Genomic DNA, 20,579 nt, shown 5'->3' with positions numbered 1-20,579 from the left:
AAACTGAATCACTTACAATCACAAAAACAGAATGGTTAGCTACTAAAAACTACCCAAACTCAACAGAAATATTCGGCAGCTACCTGCCATTATAATTCTTCATGTTGGCAGTCTTGCAAAATTTCCATATGCTTTGCAATGGAGAAATTCTCCACACACACACACACACACAAATACTTATAATAGTAATAATATTATTATTTTATTGTTGTAAGTTAATTTTCTTTGTTTGCAAAAATATATCCTTTGAATTCAAAAATACTGATATGAAGTTTCCAATATCATAAAATAAATTTCATAATTCAATTCATACTAAATGCAGCTATTTTCCTTTCAGGTTTTTATACCGACCTGATGCATACAAATCTTAACCTTCAGGTTTTCCAACCATCTTCTTGATTGTATTAAAACATTAATGAACTTGACAAATCTTACAGGTATTAAGATTAAAAAAAAAAAAAAGATGTACAGAGTGTAAAAAATCTTTTACCAACAATGTTTCATTAAGATTAAGATTTATTTAAATGCTGGAAAACCATTGTACTTCAAATACCATACAAATATAAACCAATCAGTATCATTATGATTGGGAATATTCTTGAGTACGGCGTAAAACACCAATCAAATAAATAAATAGATTATAATCGGGTGTGAATTGTACTCAAGCAGACGATCAAGCTAATTAATCCAATTCACACTCCATATCAGCCGTTTCACTTTTACATGATAACATTTCCTCCGGCAGAAAAAAAATCAATACTGTGTAAACTGTGCAACTTCAGCGTGTCGGCGATTATATTTCCATGGTAACCAAGAAGAACACTATACTTTATAAAATGTTGTAGAAAACTACTGCCAGAGGGAAGAAGGTTAATACCTACACAAGTTATCTCCCCATGGCCAGCCTAAATATTACCTAACCTAAATTTAGCTCCAGCCAATAATCTGCTAGGCTGGGAAATAGTGGTGAAGTGAGTGGCTGGCTGACAGTGGGAAGACGGAACCTCTCCTCACAGCAAAGCCAGTTGTACAGGCAGCATGGAGGCGGCAGGAAGGAGAATCACACACGCCCTTAGCCCAGCAGTCTGACAAGTGAGAGAGGGGCTGGTGGTGGGGGGAAAAACAGCCTGGCTGGAGCCCCATACCAACAAGGTATGTGCACTATAGTGAGAGCTTACTTAAGTATAAAGATGAATTGCAGTCTTCCTGTGTCAAATGTAATATACACCTGACAGTGTATCTCTTAGCCGGGCAACACCTGGGATGCGCTGCACGGCATACAGGGAATAATTTCCAGACACACAAAGGACATGCAAATGCTTTTAGGAATCTCCACCTTCAAAACACTGCTTTTTGTTGCAGCCCCGTCGTCAGCATCTAGCTAGGCTAATGCAGTTTACGGTACCGTAGATACTTGTGTAACCGAGTTAACACTTGTAAGCTAAGTCAGGGAGGGCTCAAGGGGTTGGGAGGAGATTATATTCTAGTGCAGGTTCGGAGGACAACAACAGGATAACACCTGCATCACTGACGTACACACCTGTACACAGATGCATAATAGCACACCTACGTACCTACGAGACAGGTGATGTATGACGACTGTAATTCCTCTAGGTTTTCCTGTATGAAAGAGCAAATTTCAGAGCAATCTATGCGCCCTTTAAATCTGATACTGAACCAGTATGTTGAATTACGCGGGTTGGGTTGGCCAAAATTTCTGGGCTTCAAAAAGTCTACGCAGAAAAATGCTCTCTGAGTATGCTTGAATAAACATCTCGAAAACATGCAAAAAGGTTGAAGAATTACAGTACAAACTTGATGTTTCTGTGATATAATGCACTCCAGCACTTAGCTATGGTACAAATGTGATAACAGGGTGTTTCTGTGATATAATGCTCCACAGCACTTAGCTACGGTACAGACGTGATGAAAGGGTGTTTCTGTGATATAATGCTCCACAGCACTTAGCTATGGTACAAACATGATGATAGGGTGTTTCTGTGATATAATGCTCCACAGCACTTAGCTACAGTACAGACGTGATGACCGGGTGTTTCTGTGATACAATGCTCTCCAGCACTTAGCTACGGTACAAACATGATGATAGGGTGTTTCTGTGATATAATGCTCTCTAGCACTTAATTACTTTCATTCAAGCTACCTGTCAACATTTATAAACAAAATCACTATTGAAATTATACTTCTGCATGGACGCAACAGGAATACAGAATGCATGATGGCACTGCTTACATTTCTAAGGCTCATCGCGAAGTACACTCTTTCCTTTCAAAGTCATGATGCACAGACTAAAATAGTGTCAGGGAAATGCTAGCGCACTGATCAGAAACATTTATTAATGAGAGAAATTCTGTAAGTTGTCAGAGAAATGCTAGCGCACTGAACAGAAACCTTTATTTTAAGAGCGCAATTGTGTCAGAGAAATGCTAGTGCACTGAACAGAAACATTTATTTAAGTGCGCAATTCTGTCAGCTGTCAGAGAAATGCTAGCGCACTGAACAGAAACATTTATTTAAGAGCGCAATTCTGTCAAACTGAGCAATTTGCTCTGTCATTGGCCCCCCCATTGAATAATTAATACATAAACATCGATGTTCATTAACAGCTGGCAATATATATATATATATATATATATAGGTATATATACTAACTACTGTAAAAAACTCTGTGCAAATTATTTCTCTACATCCCATATTTCTCTCAGACTGTTTCAAAATATTTGTTGCCGAGGCATTTGAAAAAACTTTGAAAAATTAGGGTAAAAAATCCATGACTTTGTGAACTTTGTTAATCCATGTTCCATGTTTCTACATCAGCAGGTTTCCCCCATTGTAACAGTCTTGTCTGCAAAGCTTCTCAGACACCTAAAGCGCTGGCTGATCTGATTAGATGCCTGGCAAAATGTAATAGTAGCTCATCCATTAACCCATTTCCTGACATTTGAAAAAAAAAAAAAAAGAAAAAAAAAAGCCATGGGCACTTAGACTGAGTGAAAGTTTAGAATCAATAGCACACATTCAGTTATAACAAATGATCTTTGCCCTTTCATGCACTGCCTATGTAAAATAGAAATGCACATGGCATACATTGTGAATTTATAGCTTCAAATTTTCATGTATTTAATGCATACATAAGCTCAGCATATCTGGCCCTCATTACAAACACACTTTCACAACAACAACAATTGATTCATAAATGCGTTCCCTAAACTTTTTCACCAAGTTGTTGCATTCACTTGTAGGCCTACATGTACATGCTTTCCGTGAATAAAAGGTTTGATCTCCTTGGACTCTCAGTTTTGATTACCATCAAAGACCTGAAATTTCACCCACGACAAAGTTACATATTTTGTCTGATTCTGCTAATTCTATTGGTCTAGATGTGTTGTGAAATTTGCCTTGGAGGTTGTATAATATCCTACCAGCAAAAATGAAAAACACAATAAGTAATAATTTATGACAGATACTGATAAATGCACTATTGTGTCTGAAGACGCTTAATGAAAGCCATGATGTCATACTTTGGCTCGCTATCAACATTCAGTAGCTACCATAATTCCTCAACCTTGAAAAAGAAACTTTCTGTGCAATTAATGCACATTTTTTAAAATTTGATTATGGAGGGAAAACTACATTAGTTGGATTGGCCAGCTAGTGTCAGGGCTTCACAACCAGTATAGTATTGCATAAGCTAACATAGGATACCGTCTTCAGATTATTATTGAAATCAACACCCTGTTAATGTGCGATAAGGTTGAAGAATTACAGTACTCTATATATCACAGGCTGTCAATGGCCAGCATGATACAGAGACTTGCTCCCTTACAACAGCGTTAGAACCAGATGAGTGTATATTTTAATCTTAAAAGATAACAATCTAATAGGATGTTAGTTTCTTTTCAAATTCATTAACGCTCCTCCACACATTTAACAATGAACAGGAATGGCATTTTGCTTGTCACTAACACTTGAGTGTATGACCCACATTAATTTATTCCTGAAACATAAACTTCGGCCATTCAAAGTCTCTCCGCTACATCTATGTTTGTTACCCCCGCCATGGCTGAAGTCTTGTGTGTCACGTCTCATAACCACATAGCCTATAAAGGCTGCTTAACAATGCGGTACTACCTTCACCCACACACTGGTAACCAAGGTTTTGACCATTGATCTCTTGTAAGGCATGAGTAATTGGTCACCACTTAACCAGTTTGTCCACACCTCACTGCAAAGGCAGGAATGAACAAGTCCCACAGCTTTAATTACTCATGTCATTTTTGTGCCTCTTTACAAAGTACACGAAAATGTGGAGGCAGGATAACTTAACCAGGCAGCTTTTCTAATTATGCTGTAATAGAATATCTCTTGAGGAATATTTCTAGGCCAATTGAGGTTTTTCATAAATAAAATATATGTAGGTAACATGCATTTGTAGGATTGAAAAGGAAAGGGGTGGAGGCTGGGCGATGCTTTAGGTACGACATGGAAATCTGGGGTCAGAATAAGCCAATAAGTATGCTGTATACATCTTATTTGATATCAAACATTTTGAAAATAGGAAATAAAATAACTGGATTTGCATTTTTCAGTCATATTAGTTCTCACAGTATCTGTCTATTTTTCTAGAAAACCAGTTTCCTGCCCTTAAATTTGTCTGATCACCCCTGTCCACGTAACAGCATACAGAGGTATAAAATGTAACAGCATACAGAGGTATAAAATGTAACAGCATACAGAGGTATAAAAATTACACCATGCAGAGGTATAAAATGTAACACCTTACAGAGGTATAAAATGTAACACCTTACAGAGGTATAAAATGTCTGATAAGGGAAGATATTTGCTTCCAGATCAGATTAACATGAACTAACTGAATACCACCACTGCGTTACTACCTACAGGTACACGGGAATATGGTGTCTTATATTACAGCACTAATGCGGTTCCTGTGAATTCACGTCCAGCTCATGCTGGCTTCCTCTAGGGCTGTACATGAGAAGGTTTGCCAGAAACCTGCAGATGTTTATGGGTTTCCTCCCACCATAATGCTGGCTGCTGTGGTATAAGTGAAATATTCTTGAGTAAGGCATAAAACACCTATCAAAAAAGCAAAATAAATGTATTACAGTGTGAATGATGCAATCATCCCGTATATTATTCGCGCTGAACGACAGAACACCATACCATGTATACGTACACCCGTACTCAGAGGTACATTTATCCTGGGTACATTTGCACACAGCAGTTAACCTGAAGACCAAGAGTTAGTCAATTTACAAATGGTTTACAACAGTTTCTCCGGCACACAAAGATTCCTTGTACATGTGTTAATTAGCCGTTCTATTTTCTTTGTGCACATGCGGTAAACAACATGTGAGACGACATGTTGTCATGCCACCTGACCCTCACCACAACATGGATATTCCCCACCGCCTTGTCTCCACAACAACATACGCAATATGTGAACACAATTTAATCTGGTAGTGGCGAAGCAATCAAACAGGAATCAATCGTGGAGCCTGGGAGGAGACCAGATGTTCCAAATTCCTGGAGGCATTAATCATCTTAACAACACAAGCAACATGGCCTTGGAAGAAAACAGTCACAGCACAATGAACTGTACCACACATTACATAAGACCTGTACCACACATTACACAAGAATAGCACCACACATTACACATGAACAGCACCACACATTGCACATAAACAGCACCCCACATTACACATGAACAGTACCGCACATTACACATAAACAGCACCACACATTACACATGAACAGTACCGCACATTACACATGAACAGCACCACACATTACACATGAACAGTACCACGCATTACACATGAACAGCACCACACATTACACATGAACAGTACCGCACATTACACATGAACAGCACCACACATTACACATGAACAGTACCACGCATTACACATGAACAGCACCACACATTACACATGAACAGTACCACACATTACATATGAACAGCACATTACACATGAACAGCACCACACATTACACATGGACAGCACCACACATTACACATGAACAGCACCACACATTACACATGAACAGCACATTACACATAAACAGCACCACACATTACACATAAACAGCACCACACATTACACATGAACAGCACCACACATTACACATGAACAGCATATTACACATGAACAGAACATTACACATGAACAGCACATTACACATGAACAGCACATTACACATTACACAAGAACAGCACCACACATCACACAAGAATTGTACCACACATTACAAATGAACAGCACCACACATTACATGATGAGCTGTACCACACATTACACATGAACAGCACCACACATTACACAAGAACAGCACCATACATTACACAAGAACAGCACCATACATTACACAAGAACAGCACCACACAACACACGATGAGCTGTACCACACATTACACATGAACTGTAGCACACATTACACAAGAACTGTAGCACACATTACACCCCAGTCCTGTTCCACACATCACACTGGAACTGTACCACACATCACACTGGAACTGTACCACACATCACACTAAAACTGTATTACACATAAAATGCACCACATATCAAAATATGTACTACACATATGTAGAATGGTACTACACATCAAACTGGAAATGCACCACAAAATTGAACAATAACTATGATTCTCCAGGACATCATGTCACTGCTGAACGATCCCATTTGGTTATGAGAAATGCTTTAGGTTCAAACAGAATTTTTGCTGGCACGGATCAATATGAATAGTTGTTCCCCTTTTGATGAAACATGAGAGAGCTTTCCAAGGGAGGTAATAAAACTCTTGTTGCAAAAGTTAGAAGATGATGTGACCAACCATGTAGTTCAGTTAATTCTGTGAGGGAAATTTATTACTATTAAAGTCCTTGACAACCAGGATATTAATTATTCCATTTTGAATATAGCTAGCAGGCATTAAACTTTTTGCAAAAAATTTCAATTTTACGAGTTGCTGTTTCAGAACTCAGAAACTGGAAGAATGAAAATTTCTGGAAAAACATTTGCTTGCAATAACCTTCCCTTATGAGCCCATTCTCCTTTCTGTTCAGACAAATAGGTATCAAGATTGGTAAAGCAAGAAACTGGCTTGGCTTATATGTTCTAAAACTTGATGTATGTATGAGCAACACTCATCCTGGTGTAGTCTAAATATACATGTATGTAAGCTGACACAGCCGATCTGTTTACAGCATCTTGACAGTTAGGTCAAAAAACAAAACCTGATACGTATTCCTACGCCTTGATTCCTAGAAAAGTGAAAAAAAGCACACCAACAAAAATTCTTAAGACAGGATTTTTATTTGGAATTAAGCTGGGAAGGAAGTCAAATTTCATAAGTAGGTGGCTGATTTGAAAGTTTTCATATCACAAAAAATTTAAATGGCCAGAGTAACCAAAGTAGGTGGCAACGGGGACTGCAGTAGACGCTTTTCTGCAGCCTGCTACTTGTGCTTGTTTGAACACGTTGTTAAGAATTAAAAAATAGATTTAGCAAAACAGGAAATGGTTACTTCGTTCAGGCAAGTACAGGTCAAAGTGACTTCAACATTTCTGTTTTCAGTCTGCAGATTTTGAGATTTGTTTTTATACACAATTAACAAGAGTTTAGAGCAGGAAAGTTCCCTCTTGTTCAACAGAAGAAAAGTTGCTTCTTACAAACTTGCCTGGAAATTTAATGCAAAATTTTCCTGTTCTGGTGTATTTTTAATTGATAAATAATTCCAAGATATGAAGCATGTTTCTTGAAAAGGTTACAGTGGCACAATATTCAGTTTCCAAGGTTACTGGACAAGTTTTTACATGACCTGTAATGGCTTCTCAGAGTGATTACCATAGCAACCATTAGAATTTCTGCCAAGGCATTGCCATCAAAACATTTATCATAATCGTCCACATCCCAAAAAAATGTTCCACTTTGTAAACACAGATACATAACTAGATACATATAACAGCAAAACTAAAACCTATCAGCCAAGAAATCTAGTCATGCAACTGTATCAGGTATCCCCGAATCAGATACGAGAAGATTTGATTAGCCCGTCTGAATTGTATTATTGATCATCAGATAAGGTCATACCACCACAGCTATTGATTAAGCATTGGTTGTTCAGCAAAATGATCAGACTCCAGCGGATATCCGTTGCAACATGGCTTCTTCAGACAATAAAGCCATCAATACAAGGCATTTGATGCAACCTGGGTTAGACGAGACTTGTGGAGAGGGAAAACCTGGTTGTTAACAGTGTCAAACCTAATATATGACCACACTGGGAACGCACAATATCAGCTTGTCTTCTGCTCCTGGTGACTCGATCACTTTATACCACAGAAAGGCCACTTTAAAAAATTCCTTGTTCGGTATAACCCCACACTATCAGTGACATGGGGGCTGTCAATAGACGAACATTTTGGGTTTATGACTATTACAACAGGCATTCCATAAAATAAAATAAAATAAAATCAAATCAACTAGAGGACAAGCTGCATTTCTATGACACAATCATTTGGGGCATCATTTATAACAATCCTATCTACATGGATATAGTGTTCAAATAATATGCATGCATAGGTCACAGAAAAGATGCGTGTACACAAAATTTCACGGAAATGTATGCAGTACATTCAATTCACATCTGTAGACCTGTATTAGTACCTCGAGGGAGTTAACTTTGTAAATACTGAGGAGAACGGCCTGGAAATTATACATGTTTAGGCCCCGGGGGTTTCACGGAAATCACAGCAGTACCTTACATGCTTTAGGAACGAATGAATGAATGAGTGAATGAATGTTTGCGATTTGACGTTGTAATCAACAATTTTTCGTCATATGATGACGAGTAATTGTTAAGTGTGTGTACATATACGGTGTCTTCTTGTGGCAGGGCGATTATAATGCAGAAGACACGAGAGATGACACCTCACCAAGTCAAATAATACTGACACTGGGCCAACCAGTCATGTTTCCTTGCTTTAACCTCTCAGTGCGGAGTGCCCAGGGAGGCAGCAGCTAGTAACATTTGGTAGAACACGATCTGGGTTTGATGCCGGGTCTACCGCCTTTGAGGCGGGTGCCTTAAACTTTAGGTCACCAAAGCAGTCTACATGCTTTTGGAGAAGTTGTGTGGAAAACAGTATTTACGAACAAACAAGGTCATCTTTGTTATGGGGTTGTAATAAATGTGATGCATGCATTTAGAGTGAATTTACATCAGCAATTTGAGAGTACACATCTATATGTATGTTCAGAACAGGTAGCCTGATCAATTTCTGGGCGATTCCTACACAGTGCATGTTAAAACCATATCAACACAAAATCCTTACCCTGAAACATCTTTACTTTAACAAATTGCTTATCGCAAAAGTTCAACCAGCTGAGCACACTTGCATTTCTTGCAAATTTAATACCAGGCTAAATCTTATTTCAAATAAGACTATCTCATTCAACGGAGGTGTTGCTAAATGTAAACAACAACTCTATGTAATCTACATGTATAACAGGTTTTACGCCAGGATGCAATCCAAAAGCATCACGTGTCTGCATTTCTGTACACAAAGGAAACTCTAAATCTAATTTTCTGTCAGCACAGGTTCTTAATAGTGCCAATAGTGTGATCCCCAGACTAGATGGGACTACATGTAGATGGCACCCAGAGGCAAATGAAATGACAATTCTGTGCGCTGTGTTTCCACCATTATCAGTCCTATCCTTTCATCAGACATCATCAATAAAACATCTAGGATCCAGAGGGCCGTGGAAAAATTCAGGCCCACAGCCAGACTGGCAACACATAGTCTATAGTCTACATTTCTGTTCACCCCAGACAAAATAACATTCTGCAAAAAGCATGTCCAACTTTGTTATTATACTTACACAAATAATAAGCTCTGGAGATGCCAAAGCTTTTAGACACCTGCAGATGCCTTTTATTTGCAACTAAGCAAAACAGGAGATGGTTCTAATAATATATGAATAATTGAACATCACTTTGTAATGTACAAATAAATTATATCCCTCCAGAGGTTAGCTCAGCATCTAGGTTCGTCCATTGGCTACTCACCACAGACTTGTCAGACAATAGTTACTTTGCAGCCAAGGCTTTGCCCACACCTGCAATAACACAGTAAACAGGATTGCCACAGACTTCTCCGTACAAAACTGTTCATACAAGGACTATTCATAATCAAATTTCACAGAAATTCACCATTTACACCACTCAACATCTGAAAACTGAAGTACTGCAACACTTAGATGTTCTACAACTAAAGCTGTAATGCTAAAGAAATACCTCCATCGATCACTGTTCATTACTGTACATGTAGATGTTCTGAGAAAAGAAAATTTATGGCTTTATCAGGGTAATTTTTAAAATTGTCATTTCTCTAATTGGGACATTTATTTACTCAGGTTTTTTTTTATAACCATGGTGACCTTTAGTAAAGGCCTTGCTAATTAAACAGCAATATCCTGGTTTATACCATATTCTTTGCCCACAAAATCTCTCTCTTAAGAATTAGAATATTTTTGAATCCTCCTTAAACCATGCCATGCGAATAAAATTTTTGAAATCCGATGTAGATCCTAATTTCAAAGGCTTGGATCCTATAGCCTTTCTACATGTACATTTAGGCATTAACAAATGTGTGACTAGGATTAAAACTCTTGGTCTATCCCGACAGGAAGTGGCAAAATAATTGTCCACACACAAATAATGCAAGCTTTTATTTACATTACTTCTTAAAGTAACAAAGAGTGGCCACATCGAAAGGTCAACTGTTCACAGCTCTTAACACAGGAGAAAAAAAAAAAAAAGAAAAAAAGGAAAAAGAGAAAAAAAGCTGCAAACAGCCTACCTTCCATTGTTATGTATGTTCATACAGAAACACTTAGTCTTTTATGCCGATTTTTGTGTCCTGTTTGGTGCACAAATAAAAAACCAATATTTGTCAACCTCCCAAAATACATGTAGATTAACAACAGTATGTGAAGTTCAAAACATTCAAAAACCCAAATTTGTTAGATAAATAAATGAAAGAGCTACTCCTGTTCCCAGAAAAACAAAATTAAACTCTTTCACTTAAGTGGAGGTTGCCTGGAAGGAAACAGGTTGTCTTTAAAAGCATTTAGTGGATAAGGTGGGTATGGCTGAAGTGTCTTCTAAAATCAATATTCATGTGCGTGTACTTTCTGCCCTGTGAACATAGTGACAGCAGATATGACAAGTAATGCTATTTTGCTACAATGATGCCAATAGCCTTAAGTAGAGCGTTACTTGTGTCTATACATCAGTGCTGGGTGACGTGATGGGTGTTCTTGTGTGTCGTACATAGCACGAGGCAAAAGTGCTAGCGAGACAACACTTTTGTTTCTGCATACAAACGTTCTAGCCATGCAGAACAGGCATTGTTACAGCCTGTAGATAACAGGCCATAATGCAGGAGACCATTTGGTATATTGTCGTGATGCTCGTCATTTAAATTGCGAAGGCTCTGGAGCGAATGCTGGAATTGAAATGATTACTGCTTTACAGCATGCAAAAGCCACTAGTTTAAACAAGTTTAAACAAGAACACAGTAAATGGTATTACAAACTAAAGGATTTGGAACTGGAGAAGCTCTTTAATGACAGTGTAATTTAACTCTCTAATTATTATGGCTGTGGATCTAATTGAGAATTAACGATGTTGATCATTCACATCCTCCTTGGGTCAGGGATAGAAGCGGCAGTGTATACATGTACTTCAAGTACGGGACTGTGTTAATGTAGAGATAGACCACCTAATGCGTTAATGTTGCCGGATGAAGAAAAAACCAGCTTTGTTTATCAATGTTTCAGCGAGGCTAAACCACCAGAAACAGCTGTTTACATAACACTAATTCAACCCCGAAACTGATTCTCTACGTAGCACAGATTCTCTGGCCAATCAACTTCTTTCAACAAGCTTGTCAAAACAAACCCTATACTACCGTAGATCTTGAGTTTCCCAGTGACAATATAATATACATTTTCAAATTTTTCCTGAAAAACGGGACAATCAATATATAGAGACTGACTTCTGAAACTTATGTTTTTTTTCTAAACTGTATCCATGTTCTATAACAATGATTTTCGCATACACAGAACACTCTTACTTCTGTTGTTGCAGGCATGTATCAAAATGTGAGATGATTAAGTAAGGTACGGTTAACCAACTTTATTCACAGTTATGCTGCACTAACAAACCGTACTTTCTCAAGACTTAACACAGCCCTCATGGAATCTTGGAACCACATGGGGGGCTTCCCACACACCTTCCACAGTCTTGAAAGAAACCAAATATTTTTTTAGAGCATGTTGTTGGGAGGCAATCCTCTGTAATCTGTGGCACAGCTCAGCAGTCCCAGAAAGCTGCAGACATGAAAGTGCTGTACGACCTTCGCTGTCATCTAAATGGAGAAACCATGTCTTGCCTCAAAGCCACAGTCAACCTTTTACAACCACCTATAAGTGTAATGGGTTGTGGTTCACTGATTTTCAAAACTTTTTGCGTTTTTCTGACTTTTTATTGACAATTAATAACCCAATCTGAAAACATTATTCATGTTTTTCTATCACCGGAAATGTCAAAATCTGAAAACCAGTACTGCACACATATATGATGTACCAGTAGCTCAAATGTTTCCCCATCAGGCTGGAAAAATGTAGGAAGGAAAACCAACTGATGACAGTACATGTGATGAACATGTCATAATTCAGTGCCCTTACATATGTACACATGAAGATGTTCAGAGAAGAGAAATTTCATGACTTTGTCCTAAATTTCTGAGAATTCCTGATTTTTTTTTTGTTTCATCAATTCATGGGACATTTACATGTATTCATGAACTGGGTTAAATTCAACTCAGGTGCTGGGAAACCATGCAAACTATAAATGAACAGTTCCTATTGTAATTCTCCAACCTTTCTGCATGTTTGCTAGATGTTTATTTAAATGTATTCAGAGTACATCTGTGTAGATTTACAAAATTATACTTTTTTTAAAGCACTGAAATTGGCCATCCCCAGCATTGCAGTTTCGTGTCCAAAATCAAATGACAATGGTGCATGAATTGCCCTGAAAGTAGCTCTTTTGTAAAAAAAAAAAAAAAAAAAAAAAGGTGGAAATATTAGGGAATAATATCTGCATACTAGTTTCAAGCTTTAAAAGTTACATACTCTACTTTTCTGAACTTCTAGTTTTGTGGTGTCCAACATTAAATTTGGGCTGTCCAGGCAAAATAAAAAGGGTGAAATTACAAATCAATCCTTGCTGCAAATATTTGTCGTCATAATTCAACTGAATACAATATGCTGTTAAACCATGGCTCCAAATCCCCAGCTGGACTAACGTGAGCTAAACTCCAGTCTAGCACGTACCTCTTGATCACATGTCAGGGCCAATCACTTGTAATGAGAACAAACACTTCACAAGCATCTGTTTTGAGCTAGCCTGGCCAGTATCAGTTAATTACAGCTGTAATCTTATCCTGTAGATGATTTATACATTCACGAGGGCAATCCTGTACATTTTGTCTGCGACTACAATTTCAAGGGTCACTTGAACAGGACAGGATATGAATTTGATATATATATATATATATACATGTATGCAGCTTACTTCTTCAGTAATCAGCTATGTTTAGCCTGGCATGCATACCTTATCAGAGAAGGGAAAGAATAAACAAAACAAAGGAAAGAAAATACAAAACAAAGAAAAGTCCAACCTAATTAGGTTCCGCCATAAACCCTGCATCCAGAGGCTATTAGCGCGTTAATAACCAGGCCTATAAACGCTGGCTGGTTTATAGCAGTCTTGTGGTGACTTAGTAATTCATCAACGCCTACTGTTATACAGTTAATTAACCCAGTAATGAAAATTATGTATCAGTTTTCTTTTTGGCAAGGTTGTCAATTTGTGATAAATGGATGCCTGACATCTACTCATTAGCTCTGTTCTCATAACCAGCTTAACTTTGCAGGGTTGTCAGAGTTAATTACACAACTCCTTGTATAAACAAGAGGATTAAGCATGCCTATATAAGCGGCGTTAAGCTTCTGAAAACGCTTCAGTGGACTCCAAGAGACTGATAACCGAATTACTAGCATCATCCATTTTTCCTGAAATTAGGTTTTATAAAAACTTTTCGTGAACTACAGCTTTTCACTCACTATCTTGAGGTTATTTTGCAGATGGGGAACAGCCAGCAACGAGTGAAGAAACTGCGACAAGCCATCGGAGGCAACGACCGTAGGGCTCTGGAGAGGCTCATCGAGAAAGGGATAGACATCAATATGGCCATCGATGACATTGGAAACACGCCACTGACCTTAGCAATTCAGCTGAACCAGTATGACACCGTGCGCTACCTGGTGATGGCAAAGTGTGATGTGGAGCGGAGAAGCCGTCTGCAGTTCTCTGCCCTTGAAATCGTTCTCCTAAACTTGGCGCACACAGAGAACAGTGCCTATCTGGAAATGCTGCGCGTGTTGCTACAAGCTGGGGCGGAGTCCGTTTCCGATGCTGTAATGGAGACTGTATTTCCCATGATACAACACAACAGGGAGTTGGTTGTAAAACTGTCACAGATCGTTGCTCAATATGCGCAGACGCCATACGACATCACCGGTACTTTGTCTCATGTAATTGTGCAGCACAATCAGCCAGAGTGCTTCTGGACTCTCTTGGAGAGTGGAGCAGATCTTCGGGACATTTGGCCAAACAGCTGCGATCAGCGTTACTTCTTGCCGTCCAGCGACCTCAATGAGGGACCCATCAACACATATTTCACCACCATCTGTTGCACCAGGAATATAGAGTTTGCACAGATCTACATACAGGCAGCTAATTCAATGAATGTTCTCAAGAGCATTATCTATTTCATTCTCGTCTACCCCATCACGTCTGCCAGCAAAATCAAAGAGCTGTTGAAAGCCTTGGTGATGGCAGGCTACAAACTGAGCGACTTTTTGTTGATACATCTCGCTCGAGAAGACAAGGATATTGTAAGCTGGTATAACGATTTCCAGAGCACCCCTCTGTCCTTGAAACATCTCAGCCGTCTATGCATCCGCAAAAACCTTCAAACCAACGTGATTTATGGAGTGAACAAACTGCCACTTCCTTTACCCATGATGCAGTACATTAGATTAGAGGACATCATAGATCCTAAGAACTGGGCGAGACAGTGGGCAAAACGCACCCCAAGGAGCAGGCACACAAAGAAGAGACTCTAATCAACAGGTTAACATTTACCTGCCAGAGACATTCTTCACTCCACAGGTTTCTTAAAAATTTTCAAGAATTCACCATTCATGAAAGAATATTGTACAGATAAAAGCATCTTTGAAACACTGTTTTGCTTAAGAAAGTTTTTGTTGTTTTTTTTCCCCCTCAATTTGATCACATATAATGTTAAAGATGCATAGATTACGTACAGGTACATGCCTATGTTTTTTGACAATCGCTGGAAATATGGACATTATATATTTGTTGCTAGCTTTTTCTTGAACAGGATATAAACAGCCTAAAACTGCACACAATACATCATACATCCTGTTTGATTAGAGAAAATAGGACATGTGCTTAGCCCATTCAATGTTTAGTTAATTACTATTTTGTTAACCATCATTCATAGATATATTTTGGTAATCTTGATGGTCATAACAACTGCATTTTCTGATATCCTTAACAATATCACAATCAATTACGGTCTCAAATGTCTCAAAACTTACATATATATGTATATGTAACTTCTTTACTGAGATATCATGCACAATTTTACTCAATCACATATTCAGTTTATGATAATAAATAACACTGAGACAAATATATAAAAAAAAAAATACGGACATGAAGCCATCATCATTTTAACTAAAAATATCTTCACTTTTACTTGAGTACAATTAAACATCCTACATTATTTGAATCTCTAGTAAAAGTCCTTCACACCTGCAGGCAGCTTTTATTTTTAAAGAGTCAACTGGATAAGACTGTACAGAGGTAGACTAACTAGATCTGCTGTAACACCTTCCTTAAGTCTCTCTGATGATCCCTCTAAAAAATGGAGAGGTCAAGCCAAAGCACCAATCAAAATCATTGTCTCATTCAACAAAATCCGTGAAAGAGCAATCTTCACTTCCCAAAATACATCAGCAAGAATTTGATTGGATAGACTTAGAGATGTTTTTTCAAACCTACAACTTGTACACATTGTTTGTTTTTATTGCACTAAAATGAAATATTTGTCCGAAATACTAAAAACAGTCCAGGAAAATACTTCCGAACAAATAACTGATGTGACTATGTAGTCAGAAAATACCACTGTAGAATAAAATCTACCAAATGCATTTTAGTCTACTGAGTAACTATTTTCCAGGGCAGTGTTTAATGGTTTTTCATCTGACATACTTTAGGATAATGTTTCCTCTGCCTGCAATGATGGTGAATTTATCAAATGTCATGGTTGTCACCTTTTAAAGGACGCGTCCATGATACAGGTAATGTCTTAATTTTTCCTTATATTGCTGTATGTATCTCCAATATTTCAGATCAGATACTTAAAAACAATTTTGCACATTACTTGTTTTGCTGTTTTTTAACCAGGAGCAGAGTTTACACACTTTCTGTTCTGGTCATACCAGTTGTTCGTAGCCTGAGCTCTGATGGCATGCCATGAAATTTAGAACTTTTAATATTGGGCATCCAAACGAAACATACCACACGATGCAATCCAACAAGTGAAAACTAATAATATTCAATGGGTTTCAGTCACAAGAAAACATATGAAACTGAAACCAATACATTTTTTGTTAGAGAAGTGTATTAAGGCAAATGTTAAGGTAAACGAAGTTTGACCACTGATTGACATCACACATTTTCATGTTAAACCAATTCATGAATAAAATTTTCTGGCTACTCTGTAAAAAATCTTTTGTGTTGTTTTTTGATTATAGATGTAATTTAAAAAGTGTTATATTGTATTGAAGAATAAGTTTCCCTGACATGAGGTAAAACACCAAGTGGGCTACTACTATTGCAAGCATACTTAATGAGTGAGTGAGTGAGTGAGTGAGTGAGCATGAGTGAGTGCCTGGGGTTTAACGTCATACTTAACAATTTTTCAGCCATATGACGATGAAGGAATCCTTAGGGTGTATGTAATGTGCCTCCTTGTCGCAGGACGGATTTCCGCCACTCTTTTATCTAGTGCTGCTTCACTGAGACGACTCGCCGAAGGCAATTAAGCCGCCCCGCCCGAGCCATTATACCGATACGGGTCAACCAGTCGTTGCATTATCCCCTTCATCCTGAACGTCAAGGGGGTAAGTTACAACTTCCTCTTGTAAAGCCTTAGGTGTGAATGGACCCAGGACTGATCCTGGATCTATTGCTCCTGAAGCGGCCGCTCTACCAACTGTACTAACTGGGCGGTCAATTAATGAGTGAGTGCTTGGGGTTTAACGTCTTCACACTTAATGAGTAAATTTACCAGAATGTCTTGTCATGAAACACATTTACCTTTTCTTATCTTACACCATATTTGTAGAAAATCATAATTTCCCCATACCTATGAGACTGGGCATATGACCACATGAATTTCTGAACCAAATGTTATTGTATTGAGGGATTCAAATGACTGTCGCTCAACAGCAAAGTGAAGAATATGCTGTAATACTTAACTCAGGACCAATGGATTCAATCTACTTTTGCTTGACAAATTGAAGCAAGCCTTGATTTTGAAAAAAGACTACAGCAGCTCTCAATAATTCCTCTTTGCAACGGATTTTGTGCCTCAGTTATAGTGTCTCTGCCAAAACTCCAAACAGATAGCTTATGTCTGTATGCTTGGTTTTTACACTATAATTTAAATTTTTTTCAATCATATGACAAGGAGAAGTCATGTGGTGTGTTTACATATACAGTAAGGACAGTGTACTTAATATATAAGGTGTTTGTTGGTTTCATATTTTTGCTACACCAAAATTATTACTCACAATCAGGATTAGCATAACCAAGACAAAGCAGCAACCCTATGTCCTTATTGACAGCACACAACGCCTCCTTGGAATCCCTGCCCCCCAAAAGTTCAGCTGAGATGGCTCTAACTGTATTAGAACCTCTGACCTCATTTATCAGGAAATAATGGACATGGGTGACAGTTATTGGTTGGAACAGCCAGGGAACTATATCTATGCATCTGGAATTGTACCACGCAAGTGTAAACTACATGACATGGTACAAGAAATTCTCGCACAATGATCACCTACCTGAAATGGGACTCCTCGTACTGGACATTTGTAAGGTAAAATCTGGGAGACGCTGTGCATTGCAGTGTTCCCAAAGTCCAGGTAGCGCACTGTAGCAGATTTCTGTATAGAAGAACAAAAATTAAATCAATGCACAAAAGAAGTCCAGGTAAAGTACCGTCTGCAGAACAGGACTTAATTGATGGACAAAAGATAATGAAAACTGTCCACCTTTGGGCAGAGCTACCGTCAGCTCACCAACACCGTCAACAGTTCTCAACAGAGACGATAACACAGGAAATGTTTACAATGTGTCACTCAGGTTTGCTCGGGAATTTACCTGTATACTGTATTTAGAATTCACATTAGAATGGGAGTCATATATGCCTAATGGGCAAGTCACTTGGCGAACACTCTATTCCCATCTCATGACTGGATCAGGTCATGGCAGCTTGGAACCTGACACTAAATTGGAAGATACACATTATTTATTCCCTATACTGCTGTTTCACGCAGTACTACTGGTCAGTTCAAGGGCAGCAACTCTGGTCTTCAGAATGTTTTATGTGATTCACGCCACAACCAAACCATGACAATGATTGTTGCTAAGCACATTACTAGAGTATGTACAAGTATTAAAGTGAGCAGTGATGTAACTGGTATGTGCAGATACACCTGAAATTATTATCAAGCTTCCTGCAAAAGTCTTATTTTTTTTTTATATATAATTTGAGGATTTTACAATGCCACAAAAATCACCATGCCCCTTAAAATTTTAGAGAAAAAGCCTCAAATCGGACAAAAACCTGAAAATTTACGTCACTGAAATGGGTGCCTCACCCGATCTGAGCGTAGTTCCTCAACACAACCTCTGTACCACTTGTTGTCACTGGGGTACAGCACACAGCACAACACACCAGCCTGTAGCTCCTCGTCCTCTGGCTCATAGGTCTTCCAGTCCAAGTTACAAATAAAGTCCTGTCTGAAACAGTTCACAAGTCACATCCAGCATCAATGTCAAAACACAGCAGATACAGTACTTTGGATGGAGAATGGAAAAGAAAAATTTCAGGGAAGGGTATATGTTCCAGTTTTTATCTTGGTCTGGAGTGACATGGGTGTAACATTTCTCAAACATAACCATGTTTAAATAAAACTACACCTGTAATGTAGAACTGCCTGCCTTAAAACTTAACTTAATTTGTGGTTGACATAAAAAAACTTCATCAAACACATTCTTGACAAAGTCAGATCAAGTTTCCACTATGATTACCTTAATCTGTGGCTGGTATGAAACTTTTTCAAACGCACCCTTCGAGAAGCCAAATTAACTCTCTACTAAAATTACCTTAATTTATGGCTGATATCTATCAGTTTATCGTAGACATCGGTGGGGAAGTCAGGTTGAAGCCAGAACTCTCCAGATTTGGTGACAGCAGTCTGAATACACACTTTCATTCGTGTACCTGAAACACATGGGCGAGTGAGTGTTTAAGGTTTAACGTCGTACTTAACAATTTTTTAGTCATATGACGACGAAGGAAGCATGTATGTGTAATGTGCCTCCTTGTTGCAGGACGGATTTCCACTGCTCTTTCATTTAGTGCTGCTTCACTGAGACAACTTACCGAAGGCAGGTAAGCCGCCCGCCCGAGACATTATACATTGTTGCACTATCCTCTTTATGCTGAACGCCAAGGGAGGAAGTTACAACTTCTAAAGTCTTAGGTGCGACTTGACCCAGGATTGATCCTGGATCTCCAGAAGCCAACGCTCTACCAACTGTGCTATCTGGGCTGGTAAAAAAATTTGGGCCCAAGAGACTAAGGAAAAGCCCTTTTACAATGCAGGTGTTCTTTAAAGATTTTAGGTGATCCAATCGCGCAGCTCTCACGATAAAAGGCCTCCAGATCGGCCTAGCTACACCAGACTTTCATTGTAATCAGACGTTCTATACAGCAATGGACAAGGAAAGGCATCTTGCTTTTTTCCCTCTGAACTCAGTCATGGCTTCACTAATCTGTGTGCCTTAACACCTGCCTTCACTTCTGAGAAGGGTGGCACATTGTTAAGCGTTCAAATTAGTGACGTCTTACCTGTGCTCACTGATAAACAAAAGTTCCCAACTTCCCTGCCTAAACAAGACATTCATTCCCTATCTTGGATTAAAAATTGGAATAAATCATATGATTTTATTACAGGCAGATAAAAACACTAATACTTATTTACACTAAAGAGCAAATTCTGTTTGTGGT

The 20,579-nt window shown here is 38.4% G+C and overlaps 2 protein-coding genes across 2 annotated transcripts in view; one reads left to right on the top strand and one right to left on the bottom strand.

Moving 5' to 3' along the window:
• LOC135472970 (uncharacterized) overlaps window positions 1-20,579 on the bottom strand; it is a 48,343-nt gene that overhangs the window by 16,262 nt on the left and 11,502 nt on the right. The window contains exons 9-11 of the mRNA XM_064752721.1: window positions 19,673-19,790; window positions 19,165-19,306; window positions 18,346-18,447 (exon numbers count right to left, since the gene is read on the bottom strand). Coding sequence (XP_064608791.1) covers window positions 18,346-18,447; window positions 19,165-19,306; window positions 19,673-19,790 — 362 coding nt within the window. The remainder of the gene's footprint in view (window positions 1-18,345; window positions 18,448-19,164; window positions 19,307-19,672; window positions 19,791-20,579) is intronic.
• Window positions 1,025-16,999, top strand: LOC135472825 (uncharacterized). Its single transcript, XM_064752515.1, has 2 exons — window positions 1,025-1,152; window positions 14,269-16,999. The coding sequence occupies exon 2, from the start codon at window positions 14,269-14,271 to the stop codon at window positions 15,310-15,312; it is 1,044 nt and encodes a 347-aa protein (XP_064608585.1). The 5' UTR covers window positions 1,025-1,152; the 3' UTR covers window positions 15,313-16,999.

This window comes from Liolophura sinensis, chromosome 8, assembly GCF_032854445.1.
Source record: "Liolophura sinensis isolate JHLJ2023 chromosome 8, CUHK_Ljap_v2, whole genome shotgun sequence".
NCBI lineage: Eukaryota > Metazoa > Mollusca > Polyplacophora > Chitonida > Chitonidae > Liolophura > Liolophura sinensis.
Note: the sequence above shows the minus strand (reverse complement) of the source record. Positions and strands in the feature narration are given on the sequence as shown.